Source organism: Erpetoichthys calabaricus, chromosome 17 (assembly GCF_900747795.2).
Source record: "Erpetoichthys calabaricus chromosome 17, fErpCal1.3, whole genome shotgun sequence".
Taxonomy (NCBI): domain Eukaryota; kingdom Metazoa; phylum Chordata; class Cladistia; order Polypteriformes; family Polypteridae; genus Erpetoichthys; species Erpetoichthys calabaricus.
In genome coordinates this window covers 87603890-87626418 of record NC_041410.2, presented here as the reverse complement: position 1 = coordinate 87626418, position 22529 = coordinate 87603890, and the positions used below count along the sequence as shown (strand labels likewise).

General features: G+C 37.1%; 1 protein-coding gene across 1 annotated transcript in view; it reads right to left on the bottom strand.

Annotated features, from left to right (window-relative positions):
- Positions 1–214: 214 nt before the first annotated feature.
- LOC114668055 (WASP homolog-associated protein with actin, membranes and microtubules) overlaps positions 215–22529 on the bottom strand; it is a 40103-nt gene continuing 17788 nt past the window's right edge. Inside the window, exons 2-10 of the mRNA XM_051920428.1 lie at positions 20805–20978; positions 17585–17735; positions 16956–17125; positions 14359–14524; positions 8544–8731; positions 8262–8348; positions 8091–8186; positions 6284–6731; positions 215–1645 (exon numbers count right to left, since the gene is read on the bottom strand). Coding sequence (XP_051776388.1) covers positions 1344–1645; positions 6284–6731; positions 8091–8186; positions 8262–8348; positions 8544–8731; positions 14359–14524; positions 16956–17125; positions 17585–17735; positions 20805–20978 — 1782 coding nt within the window. The 3' untranslated portion in view covers positions 215–1343. The remainder of the gene's footprint in view (positions 1646–6283; positions 6732–8090; positions 8187–8261; positions 8349–8543; positions 8732–14358; positions 14525–16955; positions 17126–17584; positions 17736–20804; positions 20979–22529) is intronic.

The window sequence follows — 22529 nt, the reverse complement described above, 5'->3', positions numbered from 1 at the left end:
TACTTCATTGGGAGGTCTCAAGGTTTTTCTCTGCCACTAACTAAGTGAACAGCGGAACAAATCAAACGTTTTGGTCTTCTTTATCGCTGTTTTAAACATAAGATTAACACTGTATTCTAGTTAAACAACACTACTAATGAATGACTACTGTTCATTATATAGTATGAAAAAAAAAGACTTACAGTGCAGAATTGTTAAAATACATATTAACATATTTGACATGTTAAAACATTTTTATTGCTCTCCAACAGGAAGAACTGATTAGTGATGTGATCACAAGATGGCAACACTTTAAGGAAGGCTGCTTGACAGATGTTACATTTTTGAAATATTTTTTTCCATCGTACACCTTAAAGACAGAAGTTATACGCAGAATACAAACCCTAGGCAGTCCACAAATCCACAGTAATATTTTGACATAAAACTCAAAGTGTACTTAAGGCAAATGGCAACTTAGCTGTAACAAGTTTTCCATCCCTACATATCCAGTTTCTAATTTTGGAAACCATTTACAATCAATTCACTATATTAAGTGCTCTTTCTACAATTCTTTCATAAATTAGTTCATAGTAAATAAAGTTTTAAAGGAATGTGCCATATACATTTTTTGAAATTCAGATGGCTTCCAGTCAAAGAGATTCTCAGCTCCTACTAGCACATTTCTTCTCAAAATACAAATAGGATTCATACATAACAAAAGTTTTAAAACTAAAATCCATTATAAATGTAACCACTTACGCTTTACATGTTGTTGTTCAGACCCAGTTTATTTAGCTAATGAAAAACAAAACCGTGTTTTTAAATGAAGTTTATACTGTAAACAAATGAGAAACAAAAGTTCTGCATAATTTAGTTTAAATAAAAACGTTATAAAGAGCAAAGAGGCACTTTTATATATCTTAAGATCAATTGAGGGTCTTTGTATGTTGTGTTTTTCTTTCCACCAGCAAAATAAGTGGAAAAAAGAAAAAGTGCATGGAAAAAGCCAACAGTGCAAACAATTCTTTAGTTTCTTAAAGTTAAGGATTTTCCAAATGGCATTCCATGTGCAATGCCATACCCACCCAAATTAAAATACAACAGTATTGCCATTTACTGTAATAAATGTCATCCATCATTAACATAACTGTATCATACTGTGTTTTGAAGGTTTATCCATCCCATAGTGCTCCCTTATGAATCAGGAAGGGACATTCTGAACTATGGTGTTATCCACATGATTAAAAGACTACAGGTTAAACAAATGGAACTTCTCCAAATGAAGCTAAAGACGCTTAAAAACAAATTCATATTATTTTACCCTCTTTTTCAAACCATCATTTCACTTTGAAATAGGTCACTTCCTAGTTGTCCCACTCTGCCGACGGGCACTCAGCTCGATCTTCATCATCTGAATCGGTGGACACTTTTTTCATCCGCTGCATTGCTTCTCTGATGCTGCGCTCCAGATCGTTCACTGGCTCTCTATTAACATCAGTGCAAGGCAACTGGCCCACCTTTTTCAGTTTCACTCCTTGTCTGATAGCTGACAAGATGCTGTCTCTAACATCCACAGGCGTGTTCTCAACTCCCTGGCTCGCTCGTTCAACCTTGCGTAGGAGGATCTCGCCTCGCTTTAAAGATGCTAAAACCTCATCCATCGAACCTATAGAGACCAAAAAAAAAAAAACCCATAATAAACAGTTTTTACTTTTTACCTCAGGCAACAAAACCATCATGAAGCCATCTGACATTGGCAGCAGGGAAAGGTCTTCAAGGATTTCTGGGTCAAAGAGTTTTATTTGAAAGGAAAAAAAATTATTTTAAGTTTATACAAAAGGATGTAACTTAAAAAAGGTATGGTTGTTGATAAAAGGACTTTAAATCTAGATAAAATATAATTAATTTCAGTATTTGTTAAGTTTATCAAATTTGCTTTGCAAGTGATCTTTGGATTGTCCTGGCCTAAATTACACAAAGATATGAGTGACAAGGCTTTAGGTTTGAACTGCAATGAAAACAGAATTGCTGACTTTAGTGCAGGAAGGAGACTTAACTGACCTACTGGCAGAATGGCAACCTGGTAGCATAAATGTGGAGATCTCATCTTTGTGAAGTTTCTGACAGAACAGGACTCAATGGTGACCAAGGCTGGAGAACAGAAAATCATATCAAAACATCCATGAAAAAAATCTTAATGTTTCTTGTGTTGCATAATCCACATACCAAGCCACAGGAAGCCCCTTCACAAATGGTCACATGTTTCAATTGAAAACAGGACTCTTGACCAGTAGGGGGGAGAAGCAGGTCTTCCATTGAAAATTGAGATTCTGTGCGAATAAGCTTCCTGTTTGTGAACTACTTTAATTTAATACAGTCTTAGCAAGAAATGCATGCATTTTACACATTCCGAGCATACAACTACATGACCAGACATGAGGATTATGCAATACTAGCAAAATAAGCATTTTTCATTGACGTTTTCATATTGTTTGCTGTTGTTCTGCTTCTGTCCCCATTGGGTTCTCTTGTATCAGAAACTTCACTATGTTCTTTCTCCACAACATGAGATTTTTTTTCAATGCCATCATCACAAACTATATGGGTTAAGTAATACATAAAAAGTACCATTTTTGGGAGAAGTATTCCTTTAATTTACAGTTGGGGAGAAGACCCCAGGAGATATAAAACAAACTTAAAGTTTAATAGGTTCAGATTCTATCATATAGAAATTGCCAATACTGTTTCCATCCCTCCAATGCCTACTGTCAGTAAGTGGACGCGACATGCTCCAGTGCTTCAGGTCATGTTCGAGTTTTATACTCCGCAAAGAATGCAGGCTGCCAATAGTTACACCAGAACACCCAACTCAACCAGAATATGCATTGACCAAGGTGTTCAATGTCGCTGGCAGGCAAATTAAAAAACAGAGGTGATGCCAGTTTGGAATAAGAATTTCTAGTTATGAAAAACATTGCAGAGCAAGTAAAATAAAACTAGATATACTTAAAGACAATTAAGTCTTTGGTAATTTTATCACTTAATCTTGAGATTTTAAAAAGGGCTTTACGGTAACGCTTCAATTCAAAATGCAAAAAGACTAAAATTTGATATTTTACCGTGCCCTTTACCAATATAATAAGCTGTATTCTTTATTTGCCGGTTACAGACCAAATTGTATCTAATAGCATGGCCTCTGTGAATACCTGGGATGATTTTTGGAAAATAGAAGGGGCATTGTGTTTCCCTGAACATAGCGATAAAACTGTCTGGTTGTCTAGTTAAGCTATTCTACACTGCATGACGAACATTCACTAGGAATGGCAAATTTATAGCAGAGACGCTTTGCCCAGTGGTAAATATCCTCCCTAGTGAGGGACACAGTTTTTATACATGTCAGTTTTAAAAGACTAATCATTAAGCTGATGTCCTTATCATGATTTAGGTTTACATAGGAGTTCTACATTCAAATTGCTTTAACATGGGAAATCCATAAAACAAAATGATAGTTTTTTCCCCCACTGATTTCTTTACCATACCGTAAGTGGACAAGTGCATTGAGACTTGAGACAGTAAATCAAAGTTCTGTTAATCTTGTGCATATAGGCATGTACGTACTGTCTTGCATGCACATACATACCTGATGTACACATATTTGATTTCTGTCCTGCGCTTATTCTTCTTATACCACACAGAGAAGACATAAGTGAGACAGAACTTTGACTTTCCAGTAAATAAATGCACAGAAAATAAAGCAGTGTGATTAGCGGGTGCCCATTCTGCACTTGATAAATGCCCCGATGCATAGAACATTTTGGCCAAGACATATATCATTAGTAGCAATACGATAACAGAGATTTGGTTTGAAATTGTGTTTATAGCCGCCTACAAATGGCAAACGCAAGCAAACAAACCGCATAGGCAAAACAAAATCAAGTTGTTTAGCCCTAGCAGCTGGTATTGCTGTTACCTAAAGGGAGCAATTCATTCACTGCACTAAATCAAGCTCACTCATTGAACAGTGTCACAATGTTACACGGCAGGATTGAAGGTGGGGAAAAGTTCAGTTCGGGATCAGAATGACACATAAATCAACGCTAAATGGGAGAATGTCTGAGCTGTGATCATGACTGATATTCAGACTGACTTAATGGTTGACAACTGGGTTCAGAACCTCCTTCTATTCCCTGTAGGCACGCACTGTATATGATACTGTTTCAATTACTAAACAGTGCAAAACATATGATATTGTTTCGATTACTACAACAGTTTTTCACAATTATTGTATCACTTCCAAAAAGTAAAAGAAGTTCTGTTCACAGTAAAGCCTCTTTTGAAGCATTTTGGAAAAAATAACCTAATAAGACTAATCTGTACATGACAGGTTGTTATTGTTACTTGCACTGCTGTAAACTGTGGTGTGTACAATGGATACAGAAAGTATTCACATCTATTCACTTTCTGCCCACTTTACTGTATTGTAGATTTAATTACACATGGATACATCTGCTATTTTTAACCGGTCAATCTGCACTCAAAATCCCATAATGACAAAGTAAAAAGGTTTCCAGAGGGATCTGCAAATGTATTAAAATGAAAAACTGAAATCTTTCACTCATGGAAGCATTCAAACCCTTAATTAAGTACTTTGAAGAAGTCTCTTTGGCAGCAATTACAGCTTTGAGTCTTCTAATGGAAATTTCTACAAGCTTTACACACCTGGTTTTGTACAGTTTACCCTATTCTTCCTGGCAGATCCTCTCAGGCTCCATAAGACAGTATGGGAAGCATCTATAAACTGCTATCTTCAATCTTGTCTACACATGTTCTAGGGAGTTTACCTCTGGGATTTGGATTGGACACTCAAGGACAGTTAGAGACTTGCCCCTTGTCTTTTCTGAATGCTTCAGGTCACTTTTGTGCTTAAGGGACACTGTTGCCCCAGTCTGAGGTCATGTGCACTCTGGAGTAGGTTTTATTGAATACCTTATCTGTATTAGGCTGCATTCATCCTTTCTTCAGTTCTGATTTGTCTTTGACCCTGCAAGCGCCTTCAAAGCATGATGCTGCAATCTCCATACTTAACTGCAGGGATGGTATTAGGCAGGTGATGAGCTGTGCCTGGTCTTTGTCAGACATAGTGCTTGGAGTTCTGCCCAAATAATTCCATCACTGTCACATTAGACCAGAAATGTTTTGCCCCTCACTCTCAAAGTCCTTTAAATGCTGCTTGACAAGCTACAAGCTTCCATCTACCAAGTCTAGCACAAATGCCCAGTTGATGGATTGCAGCGGAGAACCTTCCAACTGGTTCTCCCATCTCAATAGAGGACATCTGAAGCTCCCTTACAGTGAGCCTGGTCACCTCCCTGACCAAAGCTATTCTTGCCTGGCTATTTACTTTGGCTGGACAGCCAACTCTAGGAGTTGTCCTAGTGATTCCAAACTTTTTCCACTTCACAAATTACAGAGGTAGCAGTGCTGCTGGGAATGCTCAAATCTTTACAAATGGTTTTATCCCCATGCCCTGATTGATTCCTCACAACAATTTTATTGCAGTGTTCTACAGAGTGTTCCTTAAATTTCCTGGCTTGGATTAGATCCTGACATACACTGTGAATCATGGGACTTTCAAAACACAGGCACACATGTGCCTTTCTAAACGATGCCCATTAAATTCAGCTTAACACAGATGAACTCTAAGATCTAGACACATCTTAAGAGAATAATCTGAGTTTCACAGCAAAGGGTCTGAATACTTACAGTACACTTGTATGAATGAGACATGTCAGTTTTTGATTTTTAATAAATTTGGCAACGGTTCTGAAAACATTTTTTCACTTTTTACAGAGTGTTCACTACTGGGCAAAAATGGCAAATGTATCAATTTAAAATTAAATAAAATGTGCAGAAAGTGAATGGGTCTGACTACTTTCTGAATCCAATGTACATCCTCCTACTGTTTCAGAGGGAACATAATTTAAAAACATCCAAATGCACAGCTTTTATTTGATACAATAATTGTGTTGAAATTAGTGACTCTTTTGAAGGCTTAGAACTTCATAAAATGTACACTAAATGCAGATTTTTCATGAATGCCTCTCTGTGTAATATTATATGCTGTACAGTAATTATAATCAATTATTCATGTTTCCTCAAACTGTAATGTACTTTTGTCAAAGCTGCTTGACCTTTCTAGTCCATTAGTACAAATTTTAACATAATACTAGAATGAAGCTGTAAGGAAAAAAAAAATGTAAGTAGTAAAAAGTTCTTTTAGGTAAAACTTTGATTTATGCCTTACCTATGTTTTGCTTCAATGCATTTTTTGCTGAATCTTGCTTTTCATTTTCACAAATTAGTGGCAGTGGTGCATCTTTTTCAGCAGAACCCAAAAATGAAGGTGCACCAAGCAATGCTGGAGGGGGTGGTGGTGGAGGTGGAGGTGGAAGTGGAGGAGGCGGCGGAGGGGGTGGGGGAGGTGGTGGTGGAGGAGGAGAACCACAGTTCCTTGTCCCTTCCACATTTTCAGACTGCGGAAGTTGATTCGGTGTGACAAAGATGTGTACCGGGATGTCATTCTGCTTCTTCTGATTTGTCTTCTTCTGTGGTTTGGACGCTCTGGCATTGGCTTTCTGTGCAGTACTGCTTAAACTGAAGAAAGACATCGGCTGAGAAGGCAATGTAGAGGATGTATTTCTTGCAGATGTTTGGGAAGAAGGCCCTTTTAATACTAACTGTACTGGACATTTCTAAAGGGGAAAATTAAAACATTAATTACAATCAACCAAGCTTTTATATATAACACCTTTCTACAGTAAACTTCATCTTATGTCATTTTATAATTTGGATTTTTACTACAAATCTTTGCATCGACACAGTAGTTAGAGCTGCTGATCTCGGCAGCAAGAGACTGGACTCAAACCACTACACTCAGTGTGGAGTCTTTATGCTTTTTGGCTTCCAAACAAGCCCAAAAACAAGCTTAAGTTTACTCGCCACTCTAAATTAGCTTTATATGGGTGAGCATCTGTGGGAAGGTGCCATGCAATGGACTGCCACTGCAGCCAGTTTGGATCTTGTTCTTGCTTTGTTCCCAATTGTGCTGAAAACAGTGAGTGCAACCTGAACAACAAACCTTGAGAGAAACAATGATGAAAAATATGGCAAAAAAAAAAAAAAAAAAACAATTAGGAAAGCTACTGGGGAAATGTATTGACTCTTCTGAAAAATTTAGGAACATCACTTAAGTGTACACAATGAACACAAATGGAAAGACATATTACAGTATTAAGAAAAAAGTCTTTACCTACAAAAAATATCATTAGCAAAAACCCTTCTTGTTACGAAAGTCTATTTATAAAAGGAAAATAAACTGTTAGTTTAAATTTCCATCTGCCATTTATGAAAATCTTTGACAAGACTCAACACCATTTCCTCACTGCAGAGTCAAAGGGAGTCTAAGCCTATCCAAACAGCATCACTATCTTTAAAGTATCTTTAAAATTCAGGTCTCCAATCAATTTTTGGGTACAGCTATTCACAAGTTGCCAGTCGTACCATGCTAGTTTATAGTGGACGGCTAACGGAACAGGTGTACTTTTTGATGTGCCTGTGTCAGATGTGACCAAGTTTAAAAGGGAAACAACGAATAAACGTTACTTGTTTTTCAGTATATTCATTTGTGTTGGTTTAAAATTTGTTATTACCTGCTGCTTACCAACTGCTGAATAAGTATGGCCCAGTTAAATTTGTAATTGAATAGCCCTGCTATAGAGCATCTTTGGGATAAAGTGGAAAGGACTATGCACAGCAAGACTGTACAACACAATAATTACTGCATGGACAACACTCCTGAACAATATATATAAGATTCTGAATACATTCCATACCTAGATGAATTCGTAAAGTTCTTAGGGTCGAAGGAGGTGCAGCCCACTACTAGATAGGTGTGCTTTATTATCTGGCATCTCTGGGTATATACAGACAAGAGTTCAAAATATACTTGGTATTTACTTCTTGAGAAACTGCTCATTCCTATGTCACTAAACAAACAGTGTCATGACTAAACATTATAATTTAACAATGAATAAAAGAAAATTCACAATCACCTCTCTGAAAGCTTTTAATCTCTGCAGTGTTCTTTGCCGTTCCTGGTCTACCCACTGTTTCTTCTTTACTTCCTCTTCCTTTTGTTGATTTCTTTTCTAAGAAAAAGCACAATGAAGGTGAACAGACTAGAATGTGAAATGTGTAATCTTTTTGATGCTTTTATATCTCACCATTTGAATACTGTGATGCTGTTGAAATCGTGCAATGTTTTCAAGGGTTTGCTTTTGTTTTTGCTGTTCTGCCTCCATGCATTGGTCCTAAAATGTATAAATATAAAAAAATATATATATTGAAGCCATGAAAGATTCAGAATCACAAATAAGAGAACTGATTAACACTTATACCTAATTCAAGATTCTTTTTTTTTTGGTATGGGGGAGAGAATCTACAAGCACCAATTTAACTATTTAATTACTTTACATTGCCATTGAAGTGCTGAATAGAAATAATACCTTTTTATTTCTTAGGTAGGCCCTCTTTGCACATATTTTGCCTCTCTTAGTTTCCAGCTGCTGAAGACGGTGACATAAGCACTTCATTTCAGGTGAAGTGGTATCCATTCGCATTCCTCCCTGCTGAGCCATTACCAATTCTTCTGGGTTCTCACAAGTATCATAGTAGATCACTTCTTCCTTCAGCTCTAAAATTTTTAAGTAGGGATCATTAATGAAGTGATTTGAAAAAGTACACGTTATATTTTCAGAAGGAATTAGTTTATTACTGGGTGAAAATGACAATCACCTTTTACCTGACTATATAGAATACATTTTTAGTGAACAATATACTAGTGAACTTTATATTTAACAGCATTACTATTTTGATTGGTCTATAATGGGAGACCAGGCAAATAAATAAAGTTGTTAGGTATAAAACACAGACTCAGTGGTGAAAAGTGAACTTACACTCTTGTAATTTTACTGTTCAACTAAACAGTCCATAATCCTCTCATTGTCCTGTAAACATATACCATCATGCAAGTCGTTTCCTTTATTATAATTTTTTATCTTAAGATATACAGATAAGGGGCCAAGTACCATAAATATAGGAAACTATACAGTGAACAATAAAGAAACAGTTTTATATATTTTGCCATCGAAGACAAAGTTTGGCTGGCATCCCGGTTGGGACACCAGTCCCCTTACTTGAATATCATCAAAAATCTATGGGATGATTTGAAGCAGGCTGTCCATGCTTTGCAGCCATCAAATTTAACTGAACTGGAGAGATTTTGTATGGAAGAATGGCCAAAAATACCTCCATCCAGAATCCAGACACTCATAAAAGGCTATAGGACGACAGCATCTAGAGGCTGTTATATTAGCAAAAGGAGGCTCAACTAAGTATTGATGTCATATCTCTGTTGGGGTGCCCAAATTTATGCACCGGTCTAATTTTGTTATGATGTATATTTTTCTGTAAATCCAATAAACTTAATGTCACTGCTGAAATACTACTGTTTCCATAAGGCATGTCATATATTAAAAGGAAGTTGCAATTTTGAAAGCTCAGCCAATGATAAACAAAAATCCAAAGAATTAAGAGGGGTTCCCAAACTTTTTCATAGGACTGTATAAATAAATACATTTTTATATTTATATACTAGCCAACCCACGGCGTAGCATACACCGCATAATTATGTATTGATGGGTGAACACTTCCTGAATGACACAGTTGTCCAAATGGGGTGGGTTTGTGGATACCACTGTGAGTGAATGAAAAGATAGACCTCTGGAGAGAGCAACATATAATTGTCTGTGACTGAAAGCGGGATCGTCTGTGACGAAGAAGGCCATGCTGGTGAAAGTTACTTCGTCGGTAGGGAGGAGTGTCAGTACTTGTAGATTAAGGTGTAGCGAGTCTTCGTTGTTGACGCTTAATATAGCTTGCGTACTGAGATGTTCCGGAGTCACAGTTGAGAAACACTTTTTTAATGTCCTTTAAGCACAGGGGAAAAAATGAACATGTGAAACATCCGTAATGTAATAAGCCACCAAGAAAAGTAACATTGCAACAATGCTATCTATGACCCGATCTCTGTAAACAGAAGTGATCTCTGTAAACAGAAGTGAAAACAAAATCGAGCCCGGTGTATTCTTTAACTGCCTTGTGGCGCTGTAGTAGTGCTGCTGCTTTGCAGTAAGGAGACTGTGGAAGATTGTGGTTTCGTTTCCCGGTTCCTCCCTGTGTGGATAGCGCTTTGAATACTGAGAACACCGCTATATCAATGTAACGAAGTATCAACAGGAAATTGTCTTCATGTAATAGTAAAAGACAAATTATCCGCGACAAACAAACTGTTTTACATGCTGCATACCAACCCGCGGCGTAGTAGTAGTATACGGCGCATAATCACACCGCTTTTTAAGCAGTGGGAAAAAATGAACATTTGCAAAATCCGTAACGCTGCTTTCAGTAAGTACAATGCACACGCGTTTAATTTGTCGGCCACTTTTTGCGAAGATAGATAGATACTTTATTAATCCCAAGGGGAAATTCACATCGCTGCTGAAAAGGCTGCCACTCTCGGCGGCGCCGGAACTAACTGCTAACTGCTTTTGCAGTGTTACCGCTTCTGCATATTAAATCTTGAAATCCTTCGAGTAAGTAACTAACACCAACCCACCCACACACACAGCTTGTGTGAAACAAATGCGCCCGTACTTTCATAATTTTGTTGCAGCCTATAGTGGAGTCAGGCACAGAGAAGGTCAGCTGCTGAGAGAGCGTCTTGACTGTTGCAGGGCCTGCATCGGTGAAGCAGGTGAGATGCTAATGAAACAGAGGCACAGGGCTTATTGGTTTTTAAAGACTGCTTCCTTCATTGTGTTTTAACCTCAGTTTTAAAGGATCGTTTTAAGGATCCCATGGGATACCTCTCGCAAACTGTTTTAGACGCTGCATTCAGCAATTCACATCCGTGACAAACATGCCTCTTCTTACATGGTCCTGCCGCGTCCACCCTCGTTCTCAAAGCATACACACCGCCTGGTCATGTGCCCGCTCGCAAGAGCAACTCACGGAGACCCGCCCACCAACTCTAAGACCGTGGCGTGTAAAACAGTTTGCGATGGTGGCGCATGCGTCATAACCAAAAAGAATAATGAAAAGTCAACGTGGCTCAGAGGTGCATGTGGACTCCTAGCACAGACGAAAGCGACTTACGGGATGGTCGGTGAGTTGTTGCATCCGGGCACATGAGCAGGCAGTGGGAATACCTAGAGAGTGAGGGTGGACGCGGGCCGGGGAATAAGGAGTGTTGGTGGGCGGGGAAACGTTTTCCGTGTTCCTGCAGGACCATCTAAGAAGACGCATATTTGTCGCGGATGCGAATTACTGTATGTAGCGTGTACAACAGTTTGCGATGTTGCACGCAGTCGTGCGTCATAACCAAAAAGTCAACGTGGCTCAGAGCTGCATGTGGACTGTAGCACAGACAAACAGAAATGACGGCGTGTTTTCCGAGGCATCGCGTCCGAGTTGGTGGGCGTGGCTCTGCAAGTTTTTGACGTATCCAATGGTCTTAGAGTTGATGGGCGTGGCTCCTTCCTGCATGCTTTCATGGGTGTCTTAGAGAATTATATTATATATATATATATATATATATATATATATATATATATATATATATACACATACACAAACATACACACACACACACACACCATATGAGTTTTCATCTCTATTTCTGTTATTATTGTTATTATTATTTATATTTCTTAAAGATAATAGTATCTGTGTGTCATTTAAACTTGCACATGCTCTCTTAAGATTTACAACAGACATGCAGGATTACCTACAGACATACAGAACTGCACCTACATAATCTTGATGTTGCTGAATTTTCACTCTCTATGATGCATCATGTGTACCCATCATTGTTCTGAGGGGGGAGGTACAAAAAATGACTAAATATAAAAATTTAGGAACTATCCTAGGTAATAATCTTAATTGTGATATCAATACAAAATGCAATCAGCACTGATTTCTGCTTCGTAAAGACCATTTAAAGTAGACAAGGACCTCATGTTGTCCTTTTATCACAGTATTATCCAGTCTGTCATCACTTTCAGCTTCTTTGCCAGGTTTAGTGGTCTGACAAACCAAAATCAGATTATCAAACAAGTAATTGGGGCTGACACAGATGATTTATTAAGTGTGTGGAAATCACCTCAACCGATGACAAATACCCCTCACATGCATAACTTAACTTTAGTAAATCAAAAAGATTTAAAGACCCACACAAATCACACAAGCAATTCCTTTCTTTACAGTGCCATGCATGTTTTTAATAATGAAAACTAGAGACAAACAATTTCCTGAAGTGCAGAGTTTTGCTTATTTATCGTGTAAAATTTAGGTAAAAATGTGTTATGAAACGGCTAGAAGTGGTTAGCAAAGAATTGGTTTTCAAATGATGTAAATAATTTAGAATTTCTGTGTAAGACTTAACCTCTTCTTGTCCCTATTTGTTATATTTCTGTCTGTTATTGAATGCAATTGAGAAGGCAAATTTCGAGCTATCTAGTGTAAACCTGACAAAATAAAAACCTTGAACCTTAAACATTTATTAAAGAATAAAATTATATTCTGCAGTGGGATTCATTTCAATGCTTGTTGAAATGCAACAACTATGAAAAACCAAGAACTTGATCCTTTTACTACCATTTTAACAAAATTACAAATACTTGCTCGATTTTCGTGCAGTTTTCAAAATAAATCTTTCATTATAATATTATATCAATGTGCTACAAAGAGAACTTAAGAAGATCTTATGAAAATACTTGAGAAATGGGTTTATTGGGTCAGTAAGTACAATTGTAGAAAAGTAAAAAGATCATTTATAGTGTGCATAATGCTAAATTTCCATACTTGCATATGCACTTTAATCAAGGGAAACAAAGTTTTTATACTGTACATTAACAGAAACTGAAATTGTTTTTAAGAAAAAGTTTATTGTTTTAACTCTTTTAGAGTGGGTGTCGACTTTTGTCGACAAAAGGGATGGAGGGCTGAAGGTGATAAAAGGAGTAAACATCAATAAAACTTGCTGTTACGTTATAGGTAGACCCTGTTTGCTAGGAGGGCTGTTAGACTCATTGACCTGTTGTTAAATCCTTGAGTGTGCGTGATTAGTGCAGAGTAAACTACGTCTAGAATGGCACTGATATCGGGTAAGAGAATGAAGCGAATGAAGAAAGCAAAATACTCCATGTGTATTATTTATTTATTTATTACATATTATTGCTGAATTGGACTCTAATTTTGAAGCACGTGACCTGGAGATTGGAAACAAAAAGTCTACCCAGACATAGAACCGTGGGAGGCAAGCTGGCTACTGGACTTCGTCAAATGACATGGCGTGCTAGTGGACACTATGGATTACAAGCCACTTGACTACTTCAGACTGTTTTTTTCCCCAGAAAGTGCCTTTCAGCTTTTGAGTGATGAGACAAAACAGGTATATAATTAGCATGTGAATTTACATACTGTAGAGGCTCACGGAACATAAAACTGAGTGGCATTTGTCATAAATAAGAATTTTATGTTGCTTTGTGTGTGAAACCACAGTTTTTGAAAAAATATTCAGCCCTGGGACAAAAGAGGGAAAAAAAATTAGCCCTAAAAGAGTTAAATAAAAAATGGCTGAATTTAAATTCTAAATTTCTCATCAACACAACGCTGTAGAGGTGCAACTGGGGAATGAAGCTTCAACTCCCAACAGTTCCTGCAGTAGCTCTGATTGGTCGTCTGCTGAGGGAGCAGGGGCTGCTGGGGACAAGGAGGCCGGTGCGAAATTTAAAAGGCGGCCAATTCTACAGAGAAGGAGAGAATTCTTTTGATGTTTCAGGTCTTGAGTTGCCTGTCTGTTTGCCTTCCCGTTTACTACCTGTGGATTCTTGTTTTGTCCTGGGTTATCTCCTATGAGTGTGTATGGTCTGTCTGGTGTCTGCCTTCATCGTGTGTGGTTTTTGTTAGTGGTTTGTTATTGCTGAATTTGTGTTTATTGTATATAGCCTTATGGTAACTGGGGTGGGATTGTTGTAGTTTGTATAGTTCTATTTAGTTTATTATTGTTTAATACAGTCTTCTATTTCTTTTTATTACCTGCTGCTTTTTTGTCTCTGTGAGGGTATGCGTGTGTGAGTTGGGCCAAGGCTGGGTGCGTTCCTGGGATCCCCACTGAAAAAATAAATCACCATCCTATCGACAGTTTGAATCTTAGCTGGGTTTTAGTCTGCTACAACACTGTAAATTAGTTTTAAATACCTTTAATTTGCCTCCGAACTGTATCTAACTGTGCCATCAAAAGCATTTCTTCATTTTTTAAAATTTCAAACTTCACATCATATAGCTCCAGCTGTGCTTCATAATACTGAATTTCTAATTCATCCACAGTTTCCATACTTTCCTTTTGGACAGTGAGGCGCTCCATCTGAAAATACAAAGAAACAGCCAAATTAGCCAATACAAAGCTGGGGGAATTAATATTTTAAATTAAAAAAAAAAAAATGGGTGTGGTCTCCCCTAGACTTTCTCGTATACTCTGATATCGGGATGGATATTTGAGGAGTAATCCGCAAGACAATGATTATATTTTTATATTATGTACTTTAAAGAGCTATCAACAACAAATCAAACTAATAATATATTGAACAATTATTATAAAATGAAAGTTGAATAAATTGGACTCTGCAGCTGCATGAATATGACTTTTGGATGACTACAATATGTTTCCTATACTTTGTATACGAGAAAATAAAAAAATCTTTAAGATACCTCACATGGCATAGGTTACGCTGCAAATGATCAAAACAAATTCTGCTCCAATACATTTCTTGGGTTTATTAAACAATTGCAAAAACAGTTTGGAACTGTTTAACTAAATAGAATCAATAAGTGGGATACCATGAGCACTACCTTCATTGGATTTGCAAAGCTCAGTAGACCCATTCCACTTCCCTCATGCAAAGAGCATCACAGGATGCCTGCATTGCAGTTGCATCTGCGCGTTTCTTTCACTTTCTGGATTTAGTACTTGAACTAGCTGGTGAGCAGATCAACCCACAGATTATCTACTGGCAGCAGGTTAATCTGAAATCCTGCTGCTAGTAAATGGCAGAGCACTGAAGGAGGATCCACGTTTTTGAGCATAGTTATGCAAAAACAAATCCAACTTTAATTAGCTCTCTCTGTCTCCCTCTGTCCATGTTTCTGATTATGGATATGTGATGCAAAAACAGGATTGGAAGAAAAGGCCACCATACGTGTGAAATGAGTAACCCACGCTCTGAAATGCATTATGTTGGACAAATTGAAATGGTTTGAGGATGGCAGCTTTCATCTGTTTTACAAGTTACAATAAGGCCAGGGTTATAGGCTAAAATAAGCATTTTATTTTGGTACCTTCAGGTGACATTTAAAGTTCCATATACAGTACTTTGTAGAGTTTAAAAATAGATCTGCAAGAATACCGAGATTTAGTCTTTCTTCACTTTAACCTGCAAAAATAAAACTATAATGCAGTAACGTTTATTTTCTGCTTGTTCAGAAATGTCAAATGGAATGTATGGAAAATATACAGACTGAATATTAAACCTGACCTGCACATTTAGTTAGATTACATGACCCCAAGGGGAAATTAAAATTTCAATATACAATATGATTTATTATAATAAAAAACAAACGGCAACATCTTCCCTAAACAAACTAAGACATTTTGGCTTGGATAATATAGATCTACCACTCTCAAAAACCACGGTTGTCAGACCTCGTCTTGTATTCTGAAATAATTGTAAAACATTTGCTTTATTTCTACTGCAGTATTACAAATTAGTCTTTCATAAATGGCCATATAAGCATATTGAGAAAATGCAATCTTTACTTAAATACTACTAATCATTTAAATGACTTGCTGCTTGTATTGGCCAATACTTGCAAGATCCTTACCGAGATAATGAGCAATGGAAAAAGCAATTGGGTGTACATTAGTGCAAACAAAATTACAGCATGATGTTATCTTATCTCATAAAGCAAGATAATAAAATTAGCATCGTGTTTTAGGATCGTGTGGCTTATTCATCTTACAAAACTACATTCCAGAATAATAACCATGTGCTTTTCCAGTCAAATTAATTTGGGATACTAAGAGTGATTAGTAGCAGGTTAGAATTTAATTTTTTTTAAATTTTTTTTTACTGTGGACTTGGACTTTATTAAAGTAATTTTTGACGTCTGCTGACAATATTTTACACCTTTTTTGATAAAGATAATATGTCTTGGATGTCTGAAAAAAAAAAAAAAAAAAAAAAAAAAAAAGGTCATCCTAATGCAGGTATCTCCAGCTCTGGTCCTGAACAGCTGCTGCCCTTAAGTCTTACAGGACAATGAATGAATCTTCTGATTATAAAAAGATTGGACAAATCAACCTTACCTCTCAAAATGCTATCATTCAAATGTAACTCAAAATAAAGGTTTTTATGAACATTTAACTATTAGAGAAAACCATTTCAATTCACAACTCTTATTTAGAAGTGCCTGAGGGTTATAAGTTAAGCCTCTTAATAGCCAATAATCTCTTAACTGAAAATGCTGCAGTATTTATTTTGTTCAGAAAATGTAGGCCAACAAATAACTAAGAATGTCCTATAAACCTTTGCACTCAGTGGGGCTCTTTTACACCAAGCTAAAGGTTCCTCTTCTACGGCATTAAGGGCATAACTTTGAGTAGCTTGAATAAGCACTGACTAAACTGCAGATCATTAATAGTTTCTTTAAATGATCCAGCATCAACAACTGTACACCTGTGGAAAAAAATAAAGCAACGAAGACGTACTCGGCAATAAGCTATACATCTGATAACTTACATTATGCCTGATGTCTGCTTTTCTGCGGTTCAGACACATCTCTTTGGCCCTCATGTGCTGAAGTGTCTCTTTGGCAGACATAAATTTTAGTTTCTCCAGTCTGGGAGCAGCAGAAGCCCAGGATGCTTGGCCAAATCTCTTTTTATCTTCCTCCATCTGCTTTTGCATGCCTAAAACAGCAAACAGGCTGTTATAAAAATCTACACATGATCAATAAACTCAATGAATTAAATAAAATGAAGTCACAAGATCTTATATTAAGTGTACATTACTATGAGAAAGCATAACAACAGCTCAGAGTTCAAAGTATGGAATCTAGCAGTAATAATGCTTCATAATTCTTTTTTACCCACTAATAACAATAGCAAAACAAAATGTTCTCAGACCGACTTAATAATGATTCATTATATTTACATACTTAATCTAATTCAGGTCTGACAAGAAGAGTGATATTTATTAAAGGGGAAATAATTACTGTCATTGTTCGGTACATTTGAAATACACATTTAATTATCTCAGAGTAAACTGTATAACAAATGGATGTGACAGATATGAAAATTCTGAAGCAGTATTCAGCTTGCCTGGCTGTCCTAATAATGTTAGCACCAGAATAATGTTAACATCTATACCTGACAATGCCTTTGACGTTTCTGCAAAGTAGTTCACAGTGATATCTTGAATAGAGCATACTGCCCTCTCAGCCTGCAATGTCCAGTCATCCACTTCTTTCTTAAGAGCTTCAATTCTTTTTGGACCAAGATCATCAAATTCTAGGGATTTCTGACAATGAAAGCAATAAACTCAAATCACTATTGTGTCTATTATTTCTAACGAATTAAGACATTTATCTATCTGTAGAGCAGGGGTCTCCAACTCCAGTCCCGGAGAGCTACTGTGGCTGCAAGTTTTCATTCTAGTGACCAGTTTTTGCTGCCAATTAACTATTTCCCTTTATTTCCATGGACTTTTCTTGAGACTCTGACCGCTGAATTTATTTTTTTTTTCCTTAAATGGCACCTAAACATAAATTTGATGTGAAGTGAGCCAACAGATGACCAACTAAGTTGGGGCCTCAAATTCCAACCAACTTCACTTCATTCAGTTTCTTAATTTGAAGCCAATTCTCATTGCTAATTAAACCAGTTATTTAATTCCATGGAGCTCATTCTGACATGGCAGACATTTCTAAAACTGTCGATTTTCTTTTTTAGGGGCGCTGTCAAAATGTTTTGTGGACCTGAGCAGATCAACATTACTGAGGCCTTCCCCTTTCTTTATTTTCAATTATTGTGTGATGGACGTAGTTTGTTGTTTATGTGTTGGTCCATTTTGTGTCTTAATATTGTTTGTTTGCTAATTAAGGAAAAAATAAATAATTAAGGGACCAGAGTCTTAAGTTGTGTATCAATTAAAATTAAGGCAAATAGTTAATTAGCAGCAAAAACTGGTCACTAATTAAGAAAAGAGTTAGCCACTGCGGCCCTCCAGGACTAGAGTTGGAGACCCCTGCTGTATAGTCTCTCTCATATTACATAACATATATAACCTCTCTCTCATTATATAATCTATGACCAATGTCTGAAATGTATGGTCCTGAAACATTTGGGGGGGGGGGGGGGGGGGGGGGGGGGGATTTTGTGGGGAAAGCCTGTAAAAACTGTCAGAAGACTTCAAGAGCTTACAAAAACATGGCAATTTCAAAAGGACAGTTACAAGTAGATTGTCTCTTGCTGGTTTTGTGTTGAGAAACTGTAAAAAGCTACAGCTGTCCGAGTAGTGCTGCGGAGTACAGGAGAATTATGCAGACAGGTCAGCTTCCCACAACTGAGAACTTGTTTTCAGAGTAGGAAAGATCAGATTATTTTTCAACAAGGCAATGCTCTTGGTCTCAGAACTATTTTTTCACTTCTGAACAACTATTTGAAGCCATCAGAACTACAGTGGAGCTACAGTGACTCTTGTCAAAGCAGTCTGCAAGTTTATCCACAAGGCTTCAATATTTCAGGAATTGTTAGGAAAAACCTACCCCATACAAAGTTATTTAATCTTTGTTTAATTCTGCCAATTTTCTGTCCATTGACCTGTTTAAACCATGATAAACTACATTTTTTATTTATGGCTTGGCTCACTCCCGTAACCCCGACTGTGTGTGTGTATACACACACACACACACAAACCGTTAGACCCTGTACTCTGAGACAGAAAGATAGTACAGTAGATATAGAAAAGAATCACATCTTTTCAAAATATTCACATTTTTGTTGCTTTACAGCCTAAAATATAAACAAACACAAAAATATTTTTTCAGCTTTATTAACTCAGTTCAACCAATAACATCCAAATCAAACATACAGAAGCAACAATTCAAAAAATAATAAATAAAATACTAATGAAGTTTAAATTGATAAAGAAGATAAAGGATCACCACCTCCCACCCCCGTGTCAGTACTTCGTGGCATTACCTTTTGCTTTAATTACAGAATTGAGTATTTTGGTAATATTTCAGTACCAACTTTGCACATTTAGACCAAGTAATATGTGCCCCCTCATCTTTACAGACCTGTTCAAGCTCAGTCAAATTGGACAGTGACGGCTGGTAGACTGCAAACTTCAAAATCATTCCACAGATTTTCAATATGATTTAAGTCTAGGCTGTGACTTGGCCTTGCAAGGATATTCAGCTTTTTCTTCTTCAGCCACAGTGTGGTCAACTTTGCTGTGTGCTTTGGGTCATTGTCATGTTGGAAAGTGAACCTTTTTATTACCTTCAACTTTCTGGAAGACAATGGCAGGTTTTCTTCAGGTATTTGATGGTATTTTGCCTTATACCCTGATAAGGGCCCTAGTCCTTGCTGCAGGTGACTTTTTTCTTGCAGCCCTCTAGTACGAGCCACATTTGTGGAGCACTAGTGATATTCTTGTCACATCCATACAATGACCACTCTGTGCCATAAAGTCATGCAACTCCTTGAAAGTTGACACAGGCCTCTTGGTAGCCTCTCTGACCAGTTTCCTCATCGCTCTTCCATTCAGTTTAGTGGGACGGCCTGATCCAGCAAGTGTCTTAGATTCCACTTCCACTTTCACTTAATCATGGACTTTAATATGCTCCTATGGATTAGTAAAGCTTTTTAAATCTTTTGTATCTACCTCCTTACTTGTACCTGTCCACAACATCCCTAAAATCTTTCAAAAGTAGCCTTGCCACCCATAGTCAATTGTTTGCTTCCAGTTGTACTACCAAGCACTGGAATGCTCCAGGAATGACATTTTATGCTAAACCAATCACAATGATTACAATGCATCACAGGTGGAAGCCAATTGCCTTGGTACTTACTTGCATCTGATAGAGTTTACAAGTATTGTTTAAGAGGGGGTGATCAGTTTTTTTTTTTTTGTTTTTTTTTTATTTATTATTAATTTTTGGAACTGTTGCGATTATATTTTTGACTCAACTAGTATAGGTTGCATCGAGTAAATACAGCTGAAAAATATTATTGTGTGCATTTTCATTTTAGGCTGTAAAGCAACAAAAATGTGAATATTTTCAAAGGGGATGATTCTTTTCTATACCCACTGTAAATGTCAAAAGATAATGTTTTCTCATCTCAAAAGGATAATCTTGCCATAGAGGCTTTCCTGCTTTAAGCCTCATTTCCTTTTACAACATGTAGATGAAATGACTCACAACTGCCTTATAAAGTGAGTAACAATGAAAATATGACATACGTTGTAACAAAGGATTACGTGTTAATAGGAAATGAGAGAATATAATCGTGATTTGGTATTATTGGAACATTTGGCCACTTGCCCGAGGTGTCACAAAAACTGTTTAAAAATTAATTATACCAGAATCTCCATTTTGTAAAGCACTGCAAGTTCTCTCATGTCTCTGAAGGGCTGTAGAAGGTACTGGTAGAAAAGTGTTGCCATGGTGACTAATTCTCGATAATCTTCATCTTCTTCTTCATAAATCTTTAATAGAGCAACCATCTTGTCAACTGATCTGTGGTGTTGAAGTAGCTAAAAATTAAAATAAATACAATTAACCAAAAAATGGAGCTTAATTTTTGTGACTACAACTGAGATGTAGACCTTAAATACACTTTACATTTTAACTTTTACCATATGTTTAAGCATAATGACGTTCACTTAATGAATATCAAATTTTTATCCAACTGTATAAAAGTAAATTAATCTTAGTCTGTGCAGTATTATTCATCATGAAATCTTGGTTTGAAAGGCCAAGGGGTAGATGTAGATACTTAGTGACTAGACGCTTCATGCATATACATTGTAACACCTTTGTAAATGTTTTGTTTGTTCAGACTCAAAAGGTACACTTAAAATTTCAAAATATTAAAGCATTAAATATGGCACCTACCAATCATGTAATAATATTCACCAAATAATAATTGAACAGCAGCACTTCATTTAAAGGGCTGAGAAAGAGAAATTGTTCCACTTAGCTGATGCCTACACTCTGCAATTTTAAAACTGGTAACAAAACGATTATGTCTGCCTTCTGACCCCTTCTCTAATAAAGAGCCAGAGTCTATGACAGAAACATCAGCTGCACTGACTCAACCAATAGAATGCATACTTAAGGAAATGGTGTTCAGCAGAGTCTATTAAACAGGCAAAAGCAGATTTGTAGACACTGCGGGACTGGTGCAATGTGGAAGAGGTGATCATGGCACAGGTTCAAATAGGCCCAGGAGGAAAAAGGCAACACAAAGGCAAAGATAAGTTATGGTGGTGGAGGAGGAAGTACAGCAACAGCAGGAACAAATTAAATATGCAACAGCAGTGTCTCAGATACAGTGGACAAGGTGGAAAAACATGAAGAAAAGCAAAATCAACTGGAAAGATTTACTGGAAAAGGAAGGAGGAAAGATTAGCTTCCTTAGACGTTTATCATGTTCTTCCTACTCCCAAAAAAAAAAAAAAAAAAAAAAAAATCAGTGGCTTGATAAAGATCCCACTTGTCCACTTTGTGGAACAGCAGCAACCCTCAAGCACATCTATGCAAGATGGCGGAGGTCTTTATTTATACTGTTTGCCGTTGTATGGCAGCAAGTGTTTTATAGGTTCTGAACAAAAGCTGGAATCATTCTCTGCCACCTTCACCACCCTCTGCATTGATGATCCCGAGTCGAGCAGGTTCCACATTGGGCTATTGTATAGCCAGTGTGGACGGACTGCACTGTGCATCTGCAGAGGTTACTGAGAATAGATGGAGAAATCTGCACTTTCCTCAGAAGTCTGGTATAGTAGAGGCATTGGTAATCCTTCTTGGTAAGACCTGAAAAGTATCGTGCCCACAGTCTATCGGTGATAGTCAAAAAAAAAAAAAAAAAAAAAAATCAAAAGCTGCTCATGCTCTCCACAGGATCCCACGCAATTTTGGAGTATAGTCTGTCTCAGCTGCCTGAAGTCTATGATTAGATCCTTGGCTTTAGATACATTAAGAGAGAGACTGATGTCCTGGCGCCACTTTGCAAGGAGTAACTCTTTTCTTTGTAAGCAGTCTTGGGCCTACAATATCCATCTTTATGAAGAATGCACTTAAGG